The 23919-nt window shown below is 52.2% G+C and overlaps 1 protein-coding gene across 2 annotated transcripts in view; it reads right to left on the minus strand.

Annotated features, from left to right (window-relative positions):
- Positions 1 to 9302, minus strand: part of rttn (rotatin) — a 316401-nt gene extending 307099 nt beyond the window's left edge. Inside the window, exon 1 of one of the 2 annotated variants that reach the window (XM_067981445.1) lies at positions 8998 to 9277. In XM_067981445.1, the coding sequence (XP_067837546.1) occupies positions 8998 to 9103 (106 nt within the window). In that variant the 5' untranslated portion in view covers positions 9104 to 9277. Of the gene's footprint in view, positions 1 to 8997 lie in introns of both variants that reach the window. The other variant, XM_067981444.1, reaches the window with a different exon arrangement.
- Positions 9303 to 23919: the final 14617 nt, after the last annotated feature.

Here is a 23919-nt window from a genome sequence, read left to right on the forward strand (position 1 = left end):
TATACAGGGACACTCCCCACTACACAGGGACACTGCAGTATACAGGGACACACTCCCCACTACACGGGGACACTGCAGCATACAGGGACACACTCCCCACTACACGGGGACACTGCAGTATACAGGGACACACTCCCAACTGCACGGGGACACTGGAGTATACAGGGACACACTCCCCACTGCACCGGGACACTGGAGTATACAGGGACACACTCCCCACTGCACCGGGACACTGGAGTATACAGGGAAACACTCCCCACTACACGGGGACACTGCAGTATACAGGGACACACTCCCCACTACACGGGGACACTGGAGTATACAGGGACACTCCCCACGACACCGGGACACTGGAGTATACAGGGACACACTCCCCACTACACCGGGACACTGGAGTATAAAGGGACACTCCCCACGACACAGGGACACTGAAGAAAACAGGGACACACTCCCCACGACACAGCGACACTGGAGTATACGGGGACACACTCCCCACTACACCGGGACACTGCAGTATACGGGGACACACTCCCCACTACACCGGGACACTGCAGTATACAGGGACACACTCCCCACTACACGGGGACACTGCAGTATACAGGGACACACTCCCCACGACACCGGGACACTGGAGTATACGGGGACACACTCCCCACTACACCGGGACACTGGAGTACACGGGGACACACTCCCCACTACACCGGGACACTGGAGTATACGGGGACACACTCCCCACGACACGGGGACACTGGATTATAAGGGGGCACACTCCCCACTACACCGGGACACTGCAGTATACAGGGACACACTCCCCACGACACGGGGACACTGGAGTATACAGGGACACACTCCCCACTGCACGGGGACACTGGAGTATACAGGGACACACTCCCCACCACACCGGGACACTGCAGGAGACGGGGACACATTCCCACTACACAGGGACACTGGAGTATACAGGGACACACTCCCCACTACACCGGGACACTGGAGTATACAGGGACACACTCCCCACTGCACCGGGACACTGGAGTATACAGGGACACACTCCCCACTACACCGGGACACTGGAGTATACAGGGACACACTCCCCACTACACCGGGACACTGGAGTATACAGGGACACTCCCCACTACACAGGGACACTGAAGTATACAGGGACACACTCCCCACTGCACCGGGAACTGGAGTATACAGGGACACACTACCCACGACACAGGGACACTGGAGTATACGGGGACACACTCCCCACTACACCGGGACACTGGAGCATACAGGGACACACTCCCCACTACACGGGGACACTGCAGTACACGGGGACACACTCCCCACAACACGGGGACACTGCAGTATACGGGGACACACTCCCCACTACACAGGGACACAGGAGGAAACGGGGACACACTCCCCACTACACGGGGACACTGGAGTATACGGGGACACACTCCCCACTACACCGGGACACTGCAGTAAGCAGGGACACACTCCCCACTATACCGGGCACTGGAGTATACAGGGACACACTCCGCACTACACCGGGACACTGGAGGAGACAGGGAAACACTGCCCGCTGCACGGGGACACTGCAGTATACAGGGACACTCCCCACTACACCGGGACACTGGAGTATACAGGGACACACTCCCCACTACACGGGGACACTGGAGTACACAGGGACACACTCCCCACTGCACGGGGACACTGGAGTACACAGGGACACACTCCCCACTACACCGGGACACTGCAGTGTACAGGGACACACTCCCCACTACACCGGGACACTGCAGTATGCAGGGACACACTCCCCACTACACCGGGACACTGCAGTATGCAGGGACACACTCCCCACTACACCGGGCACTGGAGTATACAGGGACACACTCCCCACTAAACCGGGACACTGCAGTATACGGGGACACACTCCCCAGTACACCGGGACACTGCAGTACACAGGGACACACTCCCCATTTCATGGGGACACTGGAGTATACAGGGACACACTCCCCACTACACCGGGCACTGGAGTATGCAGGGACACACTCCCCACTACACAGGGACACTGCAGTATACGGGGACACACTCCCCACGACACAGGGACACTGGAGTATACGGGGACACACTCCCCGCTACACCGGGACACTGGAGTTTCCAGGGACACACTCCCCACTACACGGGGACACTGCAGTATACAGGGAAACACTCCCCACTACACGGGGACACTGCAGTATACAGGGACACACTCCCCACTGCACAGGGACACTGGAGTATACAGGGACACACTCCCCACTACACGGGGACACTGCAGTATTCAGGGACACACTCCCCACGACACAGGGACACTGGAGTTTCCAGGGACACACTCCCCACTACAGGGACACTGGAGTATACGGGTACACACTCCCCACTACACAGGGACACTGGAGCATACGGGGACACACTCCCCACTACACAGGGACACTGGAGTATACGGGGACACACTCCCCACTACACGGGGACACTGGAGTATACGGGGACACACTCCCCACCACACCGGGACACTGGAGTATACGGGGACACACTCCCCACCACACCGGGACACTGCAGTCTGCAGGGACACACTCCCCACTACACGGGGACACTGCAGTAGACAGGGACACACTCCCCACTACACTGGGACACTGGAGTATACAGGGACACACTCCCCACTACACCGGGACACGAGAGGACACAGGGACACACTCCCCACTACACCGGGACACTGCAGTATTCAGGAACACACTCCCCACTACACCGGGACACTGCAGTATACGGGGACACACTCCCCACTACACCGGGCACTGGAGTATACGGGGACACACTCCCCACTACACCGGGACACTGCAGTAAACGGGGACACACTCCCCACCACACCGGGACACTGGAGTATACAGGGACACACTCCCCACTACAAAGGGACACTGGAGTATACAGGGACACACTCCCCACGATACGGGGACACTGCAGTATACAGGGACACACTCCCCACTACACGGGGACACTGCAGTATACAGGGACACACTCCCCACTACACGGGGACACTGCAGTATACAGGGACACATTCCCCACTACACGGGGACACTGGAGTATACAGGGACACACTCCCCACTACAACGGGACACTGCAGTATACGGGGACACACTCCCCACTACAACGGGACACTGCAGTATACGGGGACACACTCCCCACTACACGGGGACACTGCAGTATACAGGGACACACTCCCCACAACACGGGGACACTGGAGTATGCAGGGACACACTCCCCACGACACCGGGACACTGGAGTATACGGGGACACACTCCCCACTACACCGGGACACTGCAGTATACAGGGACACACTCCCCACCACACCGGGCACTGGAGTATACAGGGACACTCCCCACTACACCGGGACACTGCAGTCTGCAGGGACACACTCCCCACTACACCGGGCACTGGAGTGTACAGGGACACACTCCCCACTACACCGGGACACTGGAGTATACAGGGATACACTGCCCACTACACGGGGACACTGCAGTAGACAGGGACACGACCCACTGCACCGGGACACTGGAGTATACAGGGACACACTCCCCACTACACGGGGACACTGGAGTGCACAGGGACACACTCCCCACTGCACCGGGACACTGGAGGACACAGGGACACACTCCCCACGACACCGGGATACTGCAGTATCCAGGGACACAATCCCCACTACACCGGGCACTGGAGTATACGGGGACACACTCCCCACTACACCGGGACACTGCAGTAAACGGGGACACACTCCCCACCACACCGGGACACTGCAGTATACAGGGACACACTGCCCACTACATGGGGACACTGGAGTATACAGGGACACACTGCCCACGACACAGGGACACTGCAGTATACAGGGACACACTCCCCACTTCACGGGGACACTGGAGTATACAGGGACACACTCCCCACTTCACGGGGACACTGGAGGAGACAGGGACACACTCCCCACGACACAGGGACACTGCAGTGTACAGGGACACACTCCCCACTTCACGGGGACACTGGAGTATACAGGGATACACTGCCCACGACACGGGGACACTGCAGTATATGGGGACACACTCCCCACTACACGGGGACACTGGAGTATACAGGGATACACTGCCCACTACACGGGGACACTGCAGTATACAGGGACACACTCCCCACTACACGGGGACACTGGAGTATACAGGGACATACTCCCCACTGCACGGGGACACTGGAGTATACAGGGACACACTCCCCACTACACCGGGACACTGGAGTATACAGGGACACACTCCCCACTTCACGGGGACACTGGAGTATACAGGGACACACTCCCCACGACACAGGGACACTGCAGTATACAGGGACACACTCCCCACTTCACGGGGACACTGGAGTATACAGGGACACACTCCCCACTTCACGGGGACACTGGAGTATACAGGGATACACTGCCCACTACACCGGGACACTGCAGTATACAGGGATACACTGCCCACTACACGGGGACACTGCAGCATACAGGGACACACTCCCCACAACACGGGGACACTGGAGTACACAGGGACATACTCCCCACTGCACGGGGACACTGGAGTATACAGGGACACACTCCCCACTGCACGGGGACACTGGAGTATACAGGGACACACTCCCCACTACACGGGGACACTGGAGTATACAGGGACACACTCCCCACTTCACGGGGACACTGGAGTATACAGGGACACACTCCCCACTACACGGGGACACTGCAGTATACAGGGACACACTCCCCACTTCACGGGGACACTGGAGTATACAGGGACACACTCCCCACTACACGGGGACACTGCAGTATACAGGGACACACTCCCCACTGCACGGGGACACTGCAGTATACAGGGACACACTCCCCACTTCACGGGGACACTGGAGTATACAGGGACACACTCCCCACTTCACGGGGACACTGGAGTATGCAGGGACACACTCCCCACTTCACGGGGACACTGGAGTATACAGGGACACACTCCCCACTACACGGGGACACTGCAGTATACAGGGACACACTCCCCACTGCACCGGGACACTGGAGTATACAGGGATACACTGCCCACTACACGGGGACACTGCAGTAGACAGGGACACTCCCCACTACACCGGGACACTGGAGTATACAGGGACACACTCCCCACTACACCGGGACACTGCAGTATACGGGGACACACTCCCCACTACACCGGGACACTGGAGTATACGGGGACACACTCCCCACGACACGGGGACACTGCAGTACACGGGGACACACTCCCCACTGCACCGGGACACTGGAGTATACAGGGACACACTCCCCACTTCACGGGGACACTGGAGTATACAGGGACACACTCCGCACGACACAAGGACACTGCAGTATACAGGGACACACTCCCCACTTCACGGGGACACTGGAGTATACAGGGACACACTCCCCACTTCACGGGGACACTGGACTATACAGGGATACACTGCCCACTACACCGGGACACTGCAGTATATGGGGACACACTCCCCACTACACGGGGACACTGGAGTATACAGGGATACACTGCCCACTACACGGGGACACTGCAGTATACAGGGACACACTCCCCACTACACCGGGACACTGCAGTATACAGGGACACACTCCCCACTACACGGGGACACTGCAGTATACAGGGACACACTCCCCACTTCACGGGGACACTGGAGTATACAGGGACACACTCCCCACTTCACGGGGACACTGGAGTATACAGGGACACACTCCCCACTTCACGGGGACACTGGAGTATACAGGGACACACTCCCCACTTCACGGGGACACTGGAGTATACAGGGACACACTCCCCACTTCACGGGGACACTGGAGTATACAGGGACACACTCCCCACTTCACGGGGACACTGGAGTATACAGGGACACACTCCCCACTTCACGGGGACACTGGAGTATACGGGGACACACTCCCCACTACACGGGGACACTGGAGTACACAGGGACACACTCCCCACTGCACCGGGACACTGGAGTACACAGGGACACACTCCCCACTTCACGGGGACACTGCAGTATACGGGGACACACTCCCCACTGCACGGGGATACTGGAGTATACAGGGACACACTCCCCACTTCACGGGGACACTGCAGTTTCAGGGACACACTCCCCACTGCACGGGGACACTGCAGTATACAGGGACACACTCCCCACTACACGGGGACACTGGAGTATGCAGGGACACACTCCCCACTCCACGGGGACACTGCAGTATACGGGGACACACTCCCCACTGCACGGGGACACTGCAGAAGACGGGGACACACTCCCCACGACACCGGGACACTGGAGTACACAGGGACACACTCCCCACTACACCGGGACACTGGAGTATACGGGGACACACTCCCCACGACACCGGGACACCGGAGTATACAGGGATACACTGCCCACTACACGGGGACACTGGAGTATACAGGGACACACTCCCCACTACACGGGGACACTGGAGTATACAGGGACACACTCCCCACTTCACGGGGACACTGGAGTATACAGGGACACACTCCCCACTTCACGGGGACACTGGAGTTTTCAGGGACACACTCCCCACTTCACGGGGACACTGGAGTATACAGGGACACACTCCCCACTTCACGGGGACACTGGAGTATACAGGGACACACTCCCCACTACACGGGGACACTGGAGTCTCCAGGGACACACTCCCCACTTCACGGGGACACTGGAGTATACAGGGACACACTCCCCACTTCACGGGGACACTGGAGTATACAGGGACACACTCCCCACTTCACGGGGACACTGGAGTATACAGGGACACACTCCCCACTTCACGGGGACACTGGAGTATACAGGGACACACTCCCCACGACACGGGGACACTGCAGTATACAGGGACACACTCCCCACTACACGGGGACACTGCAGTATACGGGGACACACTCCCCACTACACCGGGACACTGGAGTATACAGGGACACACTCCCCACTACACGGGGACACTGCAGTATACAGGGACACACTCCCCACTACACGGGGACACTGCAGTATACGGGGACACACTCCCCACTACACCGGGACACTGGAGTATACGGGGACACACTCCCCACTACACCGGGACACTGGAGTATACAGGGACACACTCCCCACTACACCGGGACACTGGAGTATACAGGGACACACTCCCCACTACACGGGGACACTGCAGTATACAGGGACACACTCCCCACTACACGGGGACACTGGAGTATACAGGGACACACTCCCCACTACACCGGGACACTGGAGTATACAGGGACACACTTCCCACTGCACCGGGACACTGGAGTATACGGGGACACACTCCCCACTACACCCGGACACTGGAGTATACAGGGACACACTCCCCACTACACGGGGACACTGGAGTATACAGGGACACACTCCCCACTACACGGGGACACTGGAGTATACGGGGACACACTCCCCACTACACCGGGACACTGCAGTATACGGGGACACACTCCCCACTACACCGGGACACTGGAGTATACAGGGACACACTCCCCACTACACGGGGACACTGGAGTATACAGGGACACACTCCCCACTACACAGGGACACTGGAGTATACAGGGACACACTCACCACTACACGGGGACACTGGAGTATACAGGGACACACTCCCCACTACACAGGGACACTGGAGTATACAGGGACACACTCACCACTACACGGGGACACTGGAGTATACAGGGACACACTCCCCACTACACAGGGACACTGGAGTATACAGGGACACACTCCCCACTACACCGGGACACTGGAGTATACAGGGACACACTCCCCACTACACAGGGACACTGGAGTATACAGGGACACACTCACCACTACACGGGGACACTGGAGTATACAGGGACACACTCACCACTACACAGGGACACTGGAGTATACAGGGACACACTCCCCACTACACAGGGACACTGGAGTATACAGGGACACACTCACCACTACACGGGGACACTGCAGTATACAGGGACACACTCCCCACTACACGGGGACACTGGAGTATACAGGGACACACTCCCCACTACACCGGGACACTGGAGTATACAGGGACACACTCACCACTACACAGGGACACTGGAGTATACAGGGACACACTCCCCACTACACAGGGACACTGGAGTATACAGGGACACACTCACCACTACACAGGGACACTGGAGTATGCAGGGACACACTCCCCACTACACGGGGACACTGGAGTATACAGGGACACACTCACCACTACACAGGGACACTGGAGTATACAGGGACACACTCCCCACTACACAGGGACACTGGAGTATACAGGGACACACTCACCACTACACAGGGACACTGGAGTATGCAGGGACACACTCACCACTACACGGGGACACTGGAGTATACAGGGACACACTCACCACTACACAGGGACACTGGAGTATGCAGGGACACACTCACCACTACACGGGGACACTGGAGTATACAGGGACACACTCACCACTACACAGGGACACTGGAGTATGCAGGGACACACTCACCACTACACGGGGACACTGGAGTATACAGGGACACACTCACCACTACACAGGGACACTGGAGTATGCAGGGACACACTCACCACTACACGGGGACACTGGAGTATACAGGGACACACTCCCCACTACACAGGGACACTGGAGTATGCAGGGACACACTCACCACTACACGGGGACACTGGAGTATACAGGGACACACTCACCACTACACAGGGACACTGGAGTATGCAGGGACACACTCACCACTACACGGGGACACTGGAGTATGCAGGGACACACTCCCCACTTCACGGGGACACACTCCCCACTTCACGGGGACACACTCCCCACTATACGGGGACCCATTCTGCTGTCCGGGACCCGCTGACACTCCCTCTCCCTCCCTCTCCCCCCGGCCCGCGGTCTGTACCCAGTTTGTTGATGAGCGCGGACAGATCCATCCTCGAGCCTCGAGCCCGGCTCTCGGCGGAACCAGCAGACGATTCAACGGTCGCGCCGGGTCCGTCTGTGAACATCGTCCGGGGAAAACCCCCAATCTCCGGAAATGTGTTTCAATGTTGATGATTGCAGCTCATAATTTTACATTTGACCAAACTGAAAATATGGTGCGTGTGATGAATTGTCTGTAATTTTATTTTAATCGACGGAACCCTAAGAGAATCAATTGTTATTATTCGCAAAAGGAAAAAAAAAAATTGTTATTATTCGCCGTTAATTTTTAAGCCCCGCTGTGCTCTGGCAATCGTCGTCCCCACCCAACTCCCAGAATTCCCCGGGCGTGTAGTCCGCATGCGCAGTTCCCCGCGGGTTTGTGCAGGCGGAAAGCGGGAGACCGAGGGGTGGGGCGATGATGAGGGGGCGGGGCGATAGAGGAGGGGCCAGGGGTGGGGCGATGATGAGGGGGCGGGGCGATAGAGGAGGGGCCAGGGGTGGGGCGATGATGAGGGGGCGGGGCGATAGAGGAGGGGCCAGGGGTGGGGCGATGATGAGGGGGCGGGGCGATAGAGGAGGAGCCGGGGTGGGGCCGATGGTGAGGTGGCGGGGCACTGGTGAGGGGAGGGCGATGGTGAGGGGGCGGGGCACTGGTGAGGGGAGGGCGATGGTGAGGGGGCGGGGCACTGGTGAGGGGAGGGCGATGGTGAGGGGGCGGGGCACTGGTGAGGGGAGGGCGATGGTGAGGGGGCGGGGCACTGGTGAGGGGAGGGCACTGGTGAGGGGAGGGCGATGGTGAGGGGGCGGGGCACTGGTGAGGGGAGGGCACTGGTGAGGGGAGGGCGATGGTGAGGGGGCGGGGCACTGGTGAGGGGAGGGCGATGGTGAGGGGGCGGGGCACTGGTGAGGGGAGGGCGATGGTGAGGGGGCGGGGCACTGGTGAGGGGAGGGCACTGGTGAGGGGAGGGCGATGGTGAGGGGGCGGGGCACTGGTGAGGGGAGGGGGCGGGGCGGCCAGATGTGGGCTCGGTGTTTACACATTTGACCGGTGAGAATGGCCGCTGGAGTCTGTCTTGGACTTGCTGATTGTGACCATCTCACCTCTGCGGCTGAGTCGGTGTCATGAGGTTGCGGGGCCGCTGAGAGCGGGAGGGGCTTGGATTCGATCGCTGGTCTGTGCTGAGTCAGCCCTGCTCATGCCGGAAAAGCGGCAATTCAACCCAGTGTCCCTGGGCTGCAGAGGTGTAAACTTTTTTTAATTTCAAAATATACTTTATTTCATAGAATTTAAAGATACACACAGTTCAATGTAAATATCAGAATTCAAAACCAGTCCAATTCAAACCGAAACACTACAGATCGTACACAAAGCGATCTCATTATTACAATTCAAACACACTATTTCTTATGACACATGGTGTACAATACAAGGTGGGATGGCCTTAAATGGTGGCCTTTCCCCATAGAGCTTTTGCGTAGGTCGCACCTCGCCTCAGTGCGTCCCACAGCACGTACTCCTGGACCTTGGAGTGTGCCAGTTGGCAACACTCGGTCGTGGATAACTACTTCAGCTGGAAGACCAGCATGTTTCGAGCGGACCAAAGGGCCTCCTTCACCAAGTTGATGGTCTTCCAGTAATATCTATCTTGGTGTACGTCCCGGGTAACAGCCCGTAGAGCACAGTGTCCTGTGTTACTGAACTGTTTGGGATGAACCGGGACAGATACCAAAGCATCTCTCTCCACACCCTCTGCACAAAGGGGCAGCCCATCAGGAGGTGGACGATGGTCTTCTCCCCGCCACAGCCTCAAGGGCAGCTCGGGGTGGCGCTGAGGTTCCATGCGTATTGGAACAAGTTTTTTTTTTCAAAAATATACTTTATTCATAAAATTTGCAGCAAAACATACAATAGAGTTGTCATATCACATTCCAAACGTACACAATACAGATTATACAATTTGCAGGTTACATCAAGTACAGTTCAATGAACACATTGTACATAATTACAGTTCATGACACTCTGGGGTGTCTCATTGCATTATACTCAATACAGATTATTGATTACAGATTTATTACAGGTACATTACAGCAATTTGAATTTCACATTCTGCCCGGGGGGTTTTTCCCTGATTTCAGCCCCTCGGTATACAATGGTGGGAAGGCTCTAAATGGTTGCCTTTCCCCACAAAGCCTTTGTGGCTGCCTCACCTAGCTTCAGTGCGTCCCTGAGCACGTGGTCCTGGATTTTGGAATGTGCCAGTCTGCAACATTCGGTCGAGGACAGCTCCGTGCACTGGAAGACCAGCAGGTTTCGGGCAGACCAAAGGGCGTCTTTCACTGAGTTAATGGTCTTCCAGCAGCAGTTGATGTCTGTCTCGGTGTGTGTCCCCGGGAAAAGCCCATAGAGCACAGAATCCTGTGTTACGGAACTGCTCGGGACGAACCTGGACAGATACCACTGCATCTCTCTCCAGACCTTCCTTGCAAAGGCGCATTCCAGAAGGAGATGGGTGACGGTTTCGTCTGCACCGCAGCCTCCTCGGGGACAGTGTGCGGTGGCACTGAGAGTCCGGGAGTGCATGAAGGATCTGACTGGAAGGGCCCTTCTCACCACCAGCCAAGCTATGTCTTGGTGCTTGTTTGAAAGTTCTGGCGATGAGGCATTCTGCCAAATGACATTGACAGTCTGCTCGGGGAACCATCCGACAGGATCCATCGTCTCCTTTTCCCGCAGGGTCTCGAGGACGTTACGTGTGGACCACTTACTGATCGCCTTGTGGTCGAAAGTGGTTTTTTGCATAAACTTTTTGACGAAGGACAGGTGGGGCGGAACAGTCCAACTGGACGGAGTGTTCCGTGGCAGCGTGGCCAGGCCCATCCTTCGCAACACCGGGGATAGGTAGAACCTCAGCACGTAGTGACACTTTGTGTTTTCGTACCAAGGGTCAACGCAAAGCTTGATGCAGCCGCACACGAAAGTAGCCATCAGGATGAGGGCCACGTTGGGCACGCCTTTTCCCCCTTTCTCCAGAGATTTGTACATCGTGTCCCTGCGGACACGGTCCATTTTTGATCTCCAGATAAAGCGGAAGATGACTCGGGTGACTGTCACGGCGTAGGAGCAAGGTATGGGCCAGACCTGTGCCAAGTGCAGCAACACCGAGAGCACCTCGCACTTGATGACCAGGTTCTTGCCCACGATCGAGAGGGATCGTCGATCCCACAGTCCAAGTTTCTGCTTCACCTTGGAAATACGCTCCTTCCAGTTCTGGGTGCACGCCCCGGCCCCCCCGAACCAGATCCCCAGCACTTTCAGGTAATCCGAACTGACGGTGAAAGGGACAAAGGATCGGTCGGTCCAGTTCTTGGTACTATTTACCCTGGCCCCTGAGTCCAGTTTGAACCGGTCGCAGATGCTCATCAATCTGCGGACCGACAGCTGATCCGAGCAAAAGACGGCGACGTCGTCCATGTATAGGGAGGCCTTGACCTGAGTGCCTCCGCTGCCTGGGATCATCACCCCTCTTATGCCCACATCCCTCCTGATGGACTCGGCAAAGGGTTCGATGCAGCACACGAACAAGACGGAGGAGAGAGGACAGCCCTGCCTGACTCCAGATTTGATCGGGAAGCTTTCTGATTCCCACCCGTTGATTGAAATGGCGCTACTGATGTTTGTGTAGAGCACTTGGATCCAATTACGGATTCCCTCCCCAAACCCCATTTTGGAGAGCACGTCCATCATGTACGTGTGGGATATTCTGTCAAAGGCCTTCTCCTGGTCCAGGCTGATCAGGCAGATGTTCACCCCCCCTGTCCTGTACGTAGGCGATCGTATCCCTGAGTAGCGCCAGGCTGTCAGAGATCTTCCTGCCGGGCACAGCGCAGGTCTGATCGGGGTGGATCACCACCTCCAGGGCTGACTTGACTCGATTGGTGATGACCTTGGACAGAATTTTGTAGTCCACGTTAAGTAGTGAGATGGGTTGCCAATTTTTGATTTCTTCCCTCTCCCCCTTCCGCTTGTAGATGAGGGTGATGATGCCTTTCCACACGGACTCTGACATGCTGCCTGCCAGAAGCATACCCCTGTACACTTCCAGCAGGTCTGGGCCTATCCAGTCCCACAGAGCCGAGTACAACTCCATCGGTAAGCCATCACTTCCGGAAGTCTTACTCTTCTCAAAAGAACGGACGGCCTTTGTTAGTTCGTCCAGAGTTAGTGGGTGATCCAGACTCTCCCGCTTGCTGTCGTCTCGAACCTCCGGGATAGACGACAAGAAGGACTGGGAGGCCGCGCTGTCTGTGGGCTTCACGTCGTACAGTCCGGCATAAAAGGATTTGCAGATCCTCAGTATGTCGGGCTGCGAGGACGTGACCGAGCCGTCCTTTTCCTTTAGGCTGTTGATCACAGAGCTTTCTCTGTGCACCTTTTGGAAGAAGAAACGCGAGCAAGTCTCGTCCTGCTCCACGGAGCGGACTCTGGACCGGAAAATGATCTTGGAGGCCTCGGAGGCAAAGAGCGAGGCTTGCTGGTCCTTCACCTCTCTGAGTTCCTCCCCGACATCGATCCCCATCGACTGCAGCAGGAGAAGATTCTGCATGCTTTTCTGGAGTTGGGATGTTTCCCTCTGCCTCTCTCTCGCCTTCTGAACACCTTTGAGGATAAAAAACCTCTTGATGTTCGCCTTGATGGATTCCCACCAGTGCACGGGGGAATCAAAGAGGGGCTTTACGGTTCTCCAACCTTTGTAATCCCTCTTCAGTTCCTCAGTGTTTCCTGGGGTCAACAGTTTCACGTTCAGCTTCCATGTCCCCCTGCCCACTCTCTGATCATCCTGTAGGTGACAGTCGGCCAGGAGGAGACAGTGGTCAGAGAAGAACACCGGAGTGACCTTGGTGGATCTGACCTTGAGCTTCGGGGACACTAACAGGAAGTCTATCCTGAAACGGACGGACCCGTCTGGTCTGGACCAGGTGTATTGACGTGCCGCTCCGTCTGCAGGGTTGCTGAAGACGTCGCACAGCTTGGCGTCTTTCACCGATTCCATTAGGAGTTTGGACGTGGCGACCAGTTTGCTGTCGGCTCTGCCGGATCGTCCAGCCGCATCGATGATGCAGTTGAAGTCACTGCCGAGAATGACCGGCTTGGATGTCACCAGCAGCAGTGGGAACTGCTGGAAGACGGCCAGCTGCTCACTGTTTAGAGTTGGGGCGTACACATTGATCAGCCGGAGCGGAGTGTTTTTGTACAGTACGTCTGCTACGAGGAGGCGACCCCCCACCACCTCCTTTACTTCGGTGATGGCGAAGTTGCCTCCCCGCAGCAGAATCCCCAGGCCAGAGGCACGGTTATCGTTGCCTCCCGACCAGATCGACGGCCCGTGGGCCCATTGCTGCGACCATTTCCGGTAATTGCTGAGGCCGCACTCCTGTAAGAACAGCAGGTCGCTCTTGACCTTGGCCAGGTAGTCCAAGGTCGACACACATCGAGTAGTGCATTTAACGCTACGCACGTTAATGGATGCGACTTTCAGACCGATTTTAACAACAGTTTAAAGTCTCACCCGACAGTTTGTTTGCTGTTTCCAGCTCTCGGCCGTGTCTCTGCATCCAGGTGATCTTAGCAAAGCCCCTGAGTTAAGGTACGAGTCCTGCTCTGCCTCAGAGAGGGGGTCGTAGTTCTGCCTGGGTGACATCGGCGGTTTGGTGTCGGGGGGAGGGCCCGTGCGATCCTCGATCAGCTGGGGCTCCTTGTTGTTGCTGCTCTCGGTTTCCCGGAGACGGTCTCCACTCTCTGCGGTGCTGCTCTCGGTTTCCCGGAGACGGTCTCCACTCTCTGCGGTGCTGCTCTCGGTTTCCCGGAGACGGTCTCCACTCTCTGCGGTGCTGCTCCCAGTGTCCCGGAGCTGGTGTGCACTGGGCACTTCGCTGCTCCCAGCATCCTGGAGCTGGAGGGTGTCGGAGGCGTTGTCGCTTCCAGTGTTCTGGAGATGGGGGGGGGGGGTGTTGATCCCGTCGCTGTCGCCTTGTGTATTTTTCCGCTTTCGATGTGAAGCCTGGCTGCCTCACTTCTGTCGTCCCTCCTCGTCAGACGCGGGGTAGTCGCTGTCGTCCGACTGCAACTCGAGCGCTCTTTTACCCCCGGTTGTAGTGTCAGTAGGGGCTCGTTTCTTTTCTTCTGGCTTTCTTTTCCTGTTTTTTTTTGTTAACAAGCTGCCATTCTCCCTCTGCTGCCTCCTTGTCCATGGACTCTGTCGTCTGGTGGGGAGGCTCGGAGTTGGATGTCGAGGTCTGGCAGTTTGCAGCCCCACTCCTTCCTCGCTCTTTATCTTCCTGGGTCAGGGTCTTTTCGGAGGGGGTCGCGGCAGGGCGAGTGTTCTTGGCCTTTGGGGCAGCCTTGCTTGTTGCCCCTTCCTCCGCGCTGTGCTGTTCTTGGCTGCCTGGGCGTAACTGAAGCTGCGTTTGGGGCAGGCCTTGTAGAGATGGCCATCCTCCCCGCACAGGTTGCAGCGCTTGCTCTCTTTGCAGTCCTTAGTCTGGTGCCCTTCCTGCTTGCAGTTCTTGCAGACGGTTGCAGTGCAGGAGGCCGCCACGTGGCCGGATTTGCCGTAGGTGCGACAGACTCTGGGTTGCCCCACGTACATGATGTACCCTCGACTTCCTCAGATGGCGAAGCAGGAGGAGGGATGGAGGATGTTGCCGTGGGCGTCCACTCTCAAAGTTGCCGTCATCTCTCACTTACTGGTCCAGATCCGGAAATGGTCATTGACGTCAACGCTGTTCTCCGCCCCGTTGACGTATCTGGCGAGGAACGTCAACACATCGACAACCGGGACGTGTGGGTTGTACATGTGTACAATCAGCTTCCAATTCCTCTGCGTTGGGAGGGTGAAGAGCGGCTCCGCAGTGAGAATCGCCAGCGGTCCTTCGCTCCCCTTTTCCTTGAACACCTGAAGAAACTTCTGGCATCCAGCGATGGTCTTGAAGGTGACATCGAAATATCCGCTTCAAGGGAAATCCTGTAGGCAGACGATGTCTTTTGCTTTGAATCCACAAAATTCCAACAAGACTCGTTTCACAAAAAACGCACGATCCATCGGTGCAACGCTTTCAGCTGTCTTCACCGTCACCCAGACGGTGTTTCGCACACCATGGCCGAGTGCCTGGGTGCTCTTCACTGCCATTGCAGTATTGATGGAGCCCCTATGCAAATGTAGGGGCAGAGCCAGCACACGAAAAGACCTATCGATGCAAAGTCCGCACTTTGCGAGCACATGAGGTCGTAGCCAGCGTTCTGGTTAGCTCAGATCCAAGGTTAGCTCTAATAAGTCTGATCGTTCGTCCTGGGAGAACCTCCTTTGTGATCAGAGATTTTCTCCTGATCACAAAGGAGGTTGGAAAGTGGACAGGTGATAAAGCCCTTGGCTGTGATGCTCTCACAACTGACTCATATGTACCAGTCAGTGTTTCACAGGACCATGTTTTCTGACAAAACAGCAAGTGAGTGAGCCTCTCACTCCTCATTGTCACCTTCACGATCGTCCTGCTGCTATTTGAAACAATTCCAGCCACAGTATGCTTGAAGGTTTATGTAAGTGTTTGTTTTCACATGCCGGGGACTATTATTCAATTGTCGGATTTTAAAACTATTGGTCAGCTTTTGCTAATTTCTGGGTTGGCATATATGTCTTCCTATACTCCAACACAGAGAATGGCTATCTTGGCCAAGCGCATCCTGTGCCAGTGGAACCAAAGACTAGCAAAAATCATCATCTTTAAGAAAGGAACGGAGAAAACTGGAGATAAAAGTCAATCTTAAAATTTCCCAGATACTGGCAAACAGGAAGGGGGGTGGGGAGGAAGGACGCAGAACCAGACACAGATACAGTGAATTAGAGTCAGACACACTAGAGAAGGTCGAATTTGGGAATTGATGCATTGGCAGCAAAGACATGGGGGAAATTGGAGACATGGGGGGTAATTTTAACCCCCAAGAATGGGTGGGTTGAGGTCAGGTGGGCAATAAAAATAATTGGTTTGTGGAGCAGGACTTCATCCTGGCTCCAACGCACCCATTTCCGGGTTTAACCCAGGCGCATTTGGATGCGCGTGGCAATATTTAAAGGGGCAATGTACCTCACTGCGATAGTTGAGGCACTTCATTTTTTGTGTATTAGAAATGTCAAACAAATTCAGCCTTACCTGTTCGGGTTTCCCATCGCATCTGATTCACGTCAGGTGAAAGCAGATGGGAAGGGCCGGATCCATGAGATAAGTGCCTTTATAGCATTGCTTGTGGGCCCAGGGGAGCAGGAGTGCTTCATCCAGGCCAATAAGCTCATCTGGCATGATCGGACCCCCACGATCGGCCGCCTCCCCCTCCCCCCACCCCCTGCAATGGTGGACTCCCCCCCACCCCGCACCATGATGGACCTCCACACGATGGTACGGCCCCCCCAACTGCCCCGATCTTCTCCAAGGTCCACCGGATGTCCGATGTCGTCCACGTCCCCCCACCTTCCCCCCACCGATTTCTTCCACGGCCCATGATCTCTCCCTCCCTCCCTTCTCTCCCATTCGTGGCTCCTTTCCTTTCTGACAGGCATCCAGCCTGTCAATCTGGCTGCCTGGCGCGTGGGAAACCCAGAAGCACAAATGCTTACCTTCAATTGAGTTGTTATCGCAGATGGCGACACACTCACTTGACTTCGGGGCTCCCCACGCGAATATCTACACACGCGCTGAGTTCCCGGCTCCGAGTTAAAATCATGCCCGTGATTGCAAATGAGGAAAGAAGTGGGAAGCAACAGAACCAGGAGAAGGAATCATTTGGAGACGCATTCACTCTCATTTCCTTTTTCATTTACTTGCACTTTTTTCCATTTTCTCTATATATTCTCTATCTTTTGTTCTGTTCACAATCTGCTGGAGTGTGGAATGATTTTAGGATTTAGATTGTACGTTCTTCTTTTCTGCACTTGTTCTCTAGCAAGAAGGATCATAGCATTATTTGGAGTTGGGGGTATTCTATCATCCATAGTGTCAGATTGCATCACTTTTGATAGTCCTTTTACTTACACAATGAATGCAGGTACACCACCTCCAGTAGCACTCTTGAGTTCTGTCACTGGGGAACAAAAGAGCGAAGGTAATAAGGTAATAAGTACTGCATGAATGCAATCTATATTAACGATTTGGAGGAGGGGACCGAATGTAACATATCAAAGTTTGCAGATGATACAAAGATGGGAGGGAAAGTAGAGAGTGAGGAGGACATAATAAACCTACAAGGGGATATAGACAGGCTGGGTGAGTGGGCGGAGATTTGGCAGATGCAATACAATATTGGAAAATGTGAGGTTATGCACTTTGGCAGGAAAAATCAGAGAGCAAGTTATTATCTTAATGGCAAGAGACTGGAAAGTACTGCAGTACAAAGGGATCTGGGGGTCCTAGTGCAAGAAAATCAAAAAGTTAGTATGCAGGTGCAGCAGGTGATCAAGAAGGCCAACGGAATGTTGGCGTTTATTGCTAGGGGGATAGAATATAAAAACAGGGAGGTATTGCTGCAGTTATATAAGGTATTGGTGAGACCGCACCTGGAATACTGCATACAGTTTTGGTCTCCATACTTAAGAAAAGACATACTTGCTCTCGAGGCAGTACAAAGAAGGTTCACTCGGTTAATCCCGGGGATGAGGGGGCAGACATATGAGATTGGGACTCTACTCATTGGAGTTCAGAAGAATGAGAGGCGATCTTATTGAAACATATAAGATTGTGAAGGGGCTTGATCGGGTGGTAGCAGTGAGGATGTTCCCAAGGATGGGTGAAACTAGAACTAGGGGGCATAATCTTAGAATAAGGGGCTGCTCCTTCAAAACTGAGATGAGGGGAAACTTCTTCACTCAGAGGGTGGTAGGTCTGTGGAATTTGCTGCCCCAGGAAGCTGTGGAAGCTACATCATTGAATAAATTTAAAACAGAAATAGACAGTTTCCTAGAAGTAAAGGGAATTAGGGGTTACGGGGAGCGGGCAGGAAATTAGACATGAATTTAGATTTGAGGTTAGGATCAGATCAGCCATGATCTTATTAAATGGCGGAGCAGGCTCGAGGGGCCGATTGGCCTACTCCTGCTCCTATTTCTTATGTTCTTATGTTCTTATGACATAGCCCATGAGGGCAAGGAGAAGAAGAGAGACACATGAAGCAGCCAGAGTACAGAGGACTAGTAGGTGAGGGGGCAAGCAGGTGCTGTTGCATTACCAATTGTACACATTTGGATACACTGCATTTGCTTACCAAGGGCCTTTTTGTGTTGACTATTAAAGTTCTCTTGTGCCTTCTGTCTGGGCAATCATCTTAGTTCCTTACTCTTATTAAAGAAATGTATTCATCTGAAATCTCATGCAACCCTAAATGTTACCAAAGGGGATAAGCTGTGGACTCGACCTTTGTCCCTGTGTTTTACACTTTTGTGAAGAATCACTTCTTCAGTGACATTATGAATTGGGAGTGCAGCCTTCCATCCCCTTCGATGGTATCACTGAAATGCAACTATGTGCAGGAGAATAATCAGCTGCAGGAAAAGAGTATGCAGAGGGATAAGTTGGAATTTGATTTGAAACAATGGTCCTGAGTACATCCTGAGAAGATATATACTGCTGTGATGGACCTCATTATGTCCTGACCCAAAAGTAATATTAATTACTTTATTACTTTTTTAGCAGTCACTTGGACAAGTGTGGATTGATTAGGGAAAGCCAGGACGGATTTGTTAAAGGCTAATTGTGTTTAACTAACTTGATAGAGTTTTTTAATGAGGTAACAGAGAAGGTTGATGAGGGCAATGCGGTTAATGTGGTGTATATGGACTTTCAAAGGCGTTTGATAAAGTGCAGCATAATAGGCTTACCATCAAGATTGAAGCCCGTGGAATAAAGGGGGCAGTAGCAGTATGGATACAAAATTGACTAAGTAACAAGAAGCAGAGAGTAGTGGTGAACGGTTGTCTTTCGGATTGGAGGGAGGTGTACAGTGGTGTTCCCCAGGGGTCGGTACTAGGACCACTGCTTTTCTTGTTATATATTAATGTCTTGGACTTGGGTGCACAGGGCATAATTTCCAAATTTGCAGATGACACAAAACTTGGAAGTGTAGTGAACAGTGAGGAGGATAGTGATAGACTTCAAGAGGAATGGGTGGACACGTGGCAGATGAAATTTAACGCAGAAATATGCGAGGTGATACATTTCGGTCGGAAGAACGAAGAGAGGCAATATAAACTAGAGGGCACAATTCTAAAAAGGGGACAGGAACAGAGTGATCTGGGGATATATGTGCACAAATCATTGAAGGTGACAGGGCAGTTTGAGAAAGTGGTTAAAAACGCATATGGGATCCTGGGCTTTATAAATTGAGGCATAGAGTACAAAAGAAAGGAAGTCAGGATGAACCTTTATAAAACATTGGTTCAACCACAACTGGAGTATTGTATCCAGTTCTGGGCACCGCACTTTAGGAAAGATGTGAAGGCCTTAGGGAGGGTGTAGATAAGATTTACTAGAATGATTCCAGGGATGAGGGATTTTAGTTACGTGGATAAACTGGAGAAGCTGAGGTTGTTCTCCTTGGCACAGAGAAGGTTGAGAGGAGATTTGATAGAGGCATTTAAATTTTGAAGGGTCTAGACAGAGTCTATAGAGAGAAACTGTTCCCATTGGCGGAAGGGTCAAGAACCAGAGGACATAGATTTAAGCTGATTGGCAAAAGAACCAAAGGTGACATGAGGAAAAACCTTTTTACATAGCAAGTAATTAGGATTTGGAATGCACTGCCTGAGGGTGTGGTGGAGGCAGATTCAATTGTGGCCTTCAAAAGGGAACTGGATAAGTACTTGAAAGGAAAAAAATTGCAGGGCTATAGGCATAGGGCGGGGGAGTGGGACTAGCTGGATTGCTCTTGCATAGAGCCGGCACGGAATCGATGAGCCGAATGGCCTCCTTCCGCACTGTAACTTTTCTATGATTCTATGAATTGTTCCTTTTAATTTGCATTCCTCATTGGTTAGTATCGGATATATTCCGTTAACAGTCATGTTTGCTTTGGAGCACATAATGTCAAGTCTATAAACTATTCTCTGTATTCAAACATGTCCACCCTGAGTACATATCAGGTATGGTGTACTTGGACACATGGAAATAGCATACATGACATTCTTTGTATGACTACGCTCTGCTAGCCTCAGGCTCTTTAGTATATTCTTCCTTCATTACAACAGCTGTAGTATTAGACAGTAGCACAAACCAATGTTCAAGTCTAACAAAACCATCGTATCTGCAATACATGTTAATTTTTTTGGCTTTCATTCTTTATTGCTTAGATTCCCATCTAGGCTTGCTGACTGGCAGCTTAGTATCTCCTGCTTAACTCCTGCCTCAGAAGTCACAACCAGACTGCATTTGAATTCATGTTCATTCAGCTGTGCCTGCTAGTTGCAGTCAGAAATCAGACAAGCATGACATTGGGAATGACAGATCCAGAGCCACGTCTGGTAACATAGTATTGTTCTTGTCAGCAATTTCTTTGTCTGGTTCCTGCTGATATAAAAGTCAACGACATCTGACACTGCCACATTTAAACAGCATAGGCCACAAATGGAAAATGAATTCTACAGCCCTAATTTTAAAACTTAAATAAATTTATTACAGGGATATAAATGAATCATGTACTGCACACTAACGATGACAGCTCCACACCGCTGGTGTGTATCTTGACCAAAAAAAAGTTCTTTAACCATCTGTAGCAAAATAATATGCATGACAATGGTCAACCAGCAACAAGAATAAAGATGGTCAGTGATGAATCTTTTGACTGAGAGACAATATATCAAACATATGTCATTTAAGTAGTATCATCTGCTTTCAGGTGTATTTTTTTGTTATCACTGTATTCTAAATAAATATACTGGAGCTACCGGAACATAATTGATTGGTCATTACCCTGGAATGTCAAAGATAAGGCATCTTTAGTCATGAACACTTTATCATTAACATCACTGCAAACAAAAACAAAATGCTGGGAATATACAGCAAGTCCATCATTATCTATAAAGAAAGAGAACAACTTACATCTATAGAGCACCTTTAACAGAAAAAATATCCCAAAGACAGGTTAACAGTTCAGATATAAGCCTTTGTCAGAATTGAAAATTGAAAGATAAGCAAGCCCCTTGATAGGATTGAAAAATAATTGCAATTCAATTGAACAATGCAGATAAAGAAAGAGCAGGAAAATATATTAAAGAATGAGTTGTGGCATGAGCTTTACATAGTGCTTCATTTTTTATTTCCAGTTTTCTCCCCTCCTGTCTTGAGCATCCCAACTCATGTTGGGATATGATTGTACAGATACCAGGAGCTTTCCACTACCTCAACCAACTAAGCTATTTGACCATGGATGGTGGGAGCCAACTTTAACACCCTGTCTGAAATCAGATAACTTAGCCCAGACCAGAGATTAAACTTGGCACCTGCTTGGTCTCTATGGCTGAGTACCACACTCAGGAGTGGATTTGCACACTAAATCATCTGGGGAACACAAATAACGATTTACACAGTGTCCTTTCAAAATGACCCAACTGATATGGTCTTGATCCATCACACTGAACAGTAGAGCCTTTTATGACCTCACAAAGTCAAATAAATTATGTTTTTCATTATACTGATTATCTCAGCTTCATATAAAAGGAGCTCTAGAAACCAGTTTTGTACAATATCCACAGTGGTCTTTGTAGTCATACTGGTTAAAGGACTATGGTCCCCATTTCCCAATTCTTGGTGATGACGAGGACCATTTAAAAAAAAGTGTTTACATAACACAGTTAAAGCTGCTAATTTTCACTTTTCATTTAGGTCAATATTGACAAATTAAACAATTATTTTAAGTTTTTCAAATTAAAACTGATAGAAAATCAAGTATTTCAAATCAAATATTATGTGCAAATTGCATTTTGGCAGCAATTCTTTGTTAAGAAAAGACTAGTACACTGCGAGTCACTTATGCTGTCCATATAGCATTCATCAGGGTTCATTCAAAATGAATGCAGATATATCACTGCAATTTTTCTATCACTGATTAAAAGTGTTGTTAAAAATCCATTGAATGCCTTTTGTCCATATGTTAATGATAGCATCAAGTTGGATTGGCAGTATTAATGGCAGTATTATGTCTGAGTATCTGAGTTAATGGTAGTGGGATATTGGATATCTGAGATAATGACAGTGTGACGTTTAAATGGCAAATTTAATGGCAGTTTAAGGTTGGAATCTCTGTAAGGACACTCTCAAGCTAATATATGCATTGACAGAAATATGAAGTTGGAGTATCTGTCAAAGGTAGATGACTTCTGAATGCCTGTATTAATGTCAATCAGAGATTGACATTACAGTATTGTTGAAGAGTCTTTCCATTTGTTATATTCAAGCAGCAATCCACTGCACAAACATTATCCACATGCCAAGATACTTGACCGAATAACAACAGTGCAAAGATTCTTATTACAACACCCCACTCATAGCTAACACAATATATAAGAACAGAAAATGCTGGAAATAATCAGCAGGTCAGGCAGCACCTGTGGAGAAAGAAACAAGAGTTAACATTTCAGATCGATGACCTTTCAACAGAACTGGAAGAAGTTTTTAAACAAATGCAGTCCCGATGAAAGTTGGGAGGCTGGGTGGGGGGGGTGGTCGAGGACAGAACAAAAGGGAAGGTCTGTGATAGGGTGCAGGGCAGGAGTGATTAAATGACAAAAGGGATGATGGTACAAGGCAAAAGGAGGGTGATAATGAGACAAGTAAAGAAACAAAAGATGGGTCTAGAGGAGCTGTA

This window comes from Heptranchias perlo, chromosome 3 (assembly GCF_035084215.1).
Source record: "Heptranchias perlo isolate sHepPer1 chromosome 3, sHepPer1.hap1, whole genome shotgun sequence".
Taxonomy (NCBI): Eukaryota; Metazoa; Chordata; class Chondrichthyes; order Hexanchiformes; family Hexanchidae; genus Heptranchias; species Heptranchias perlo.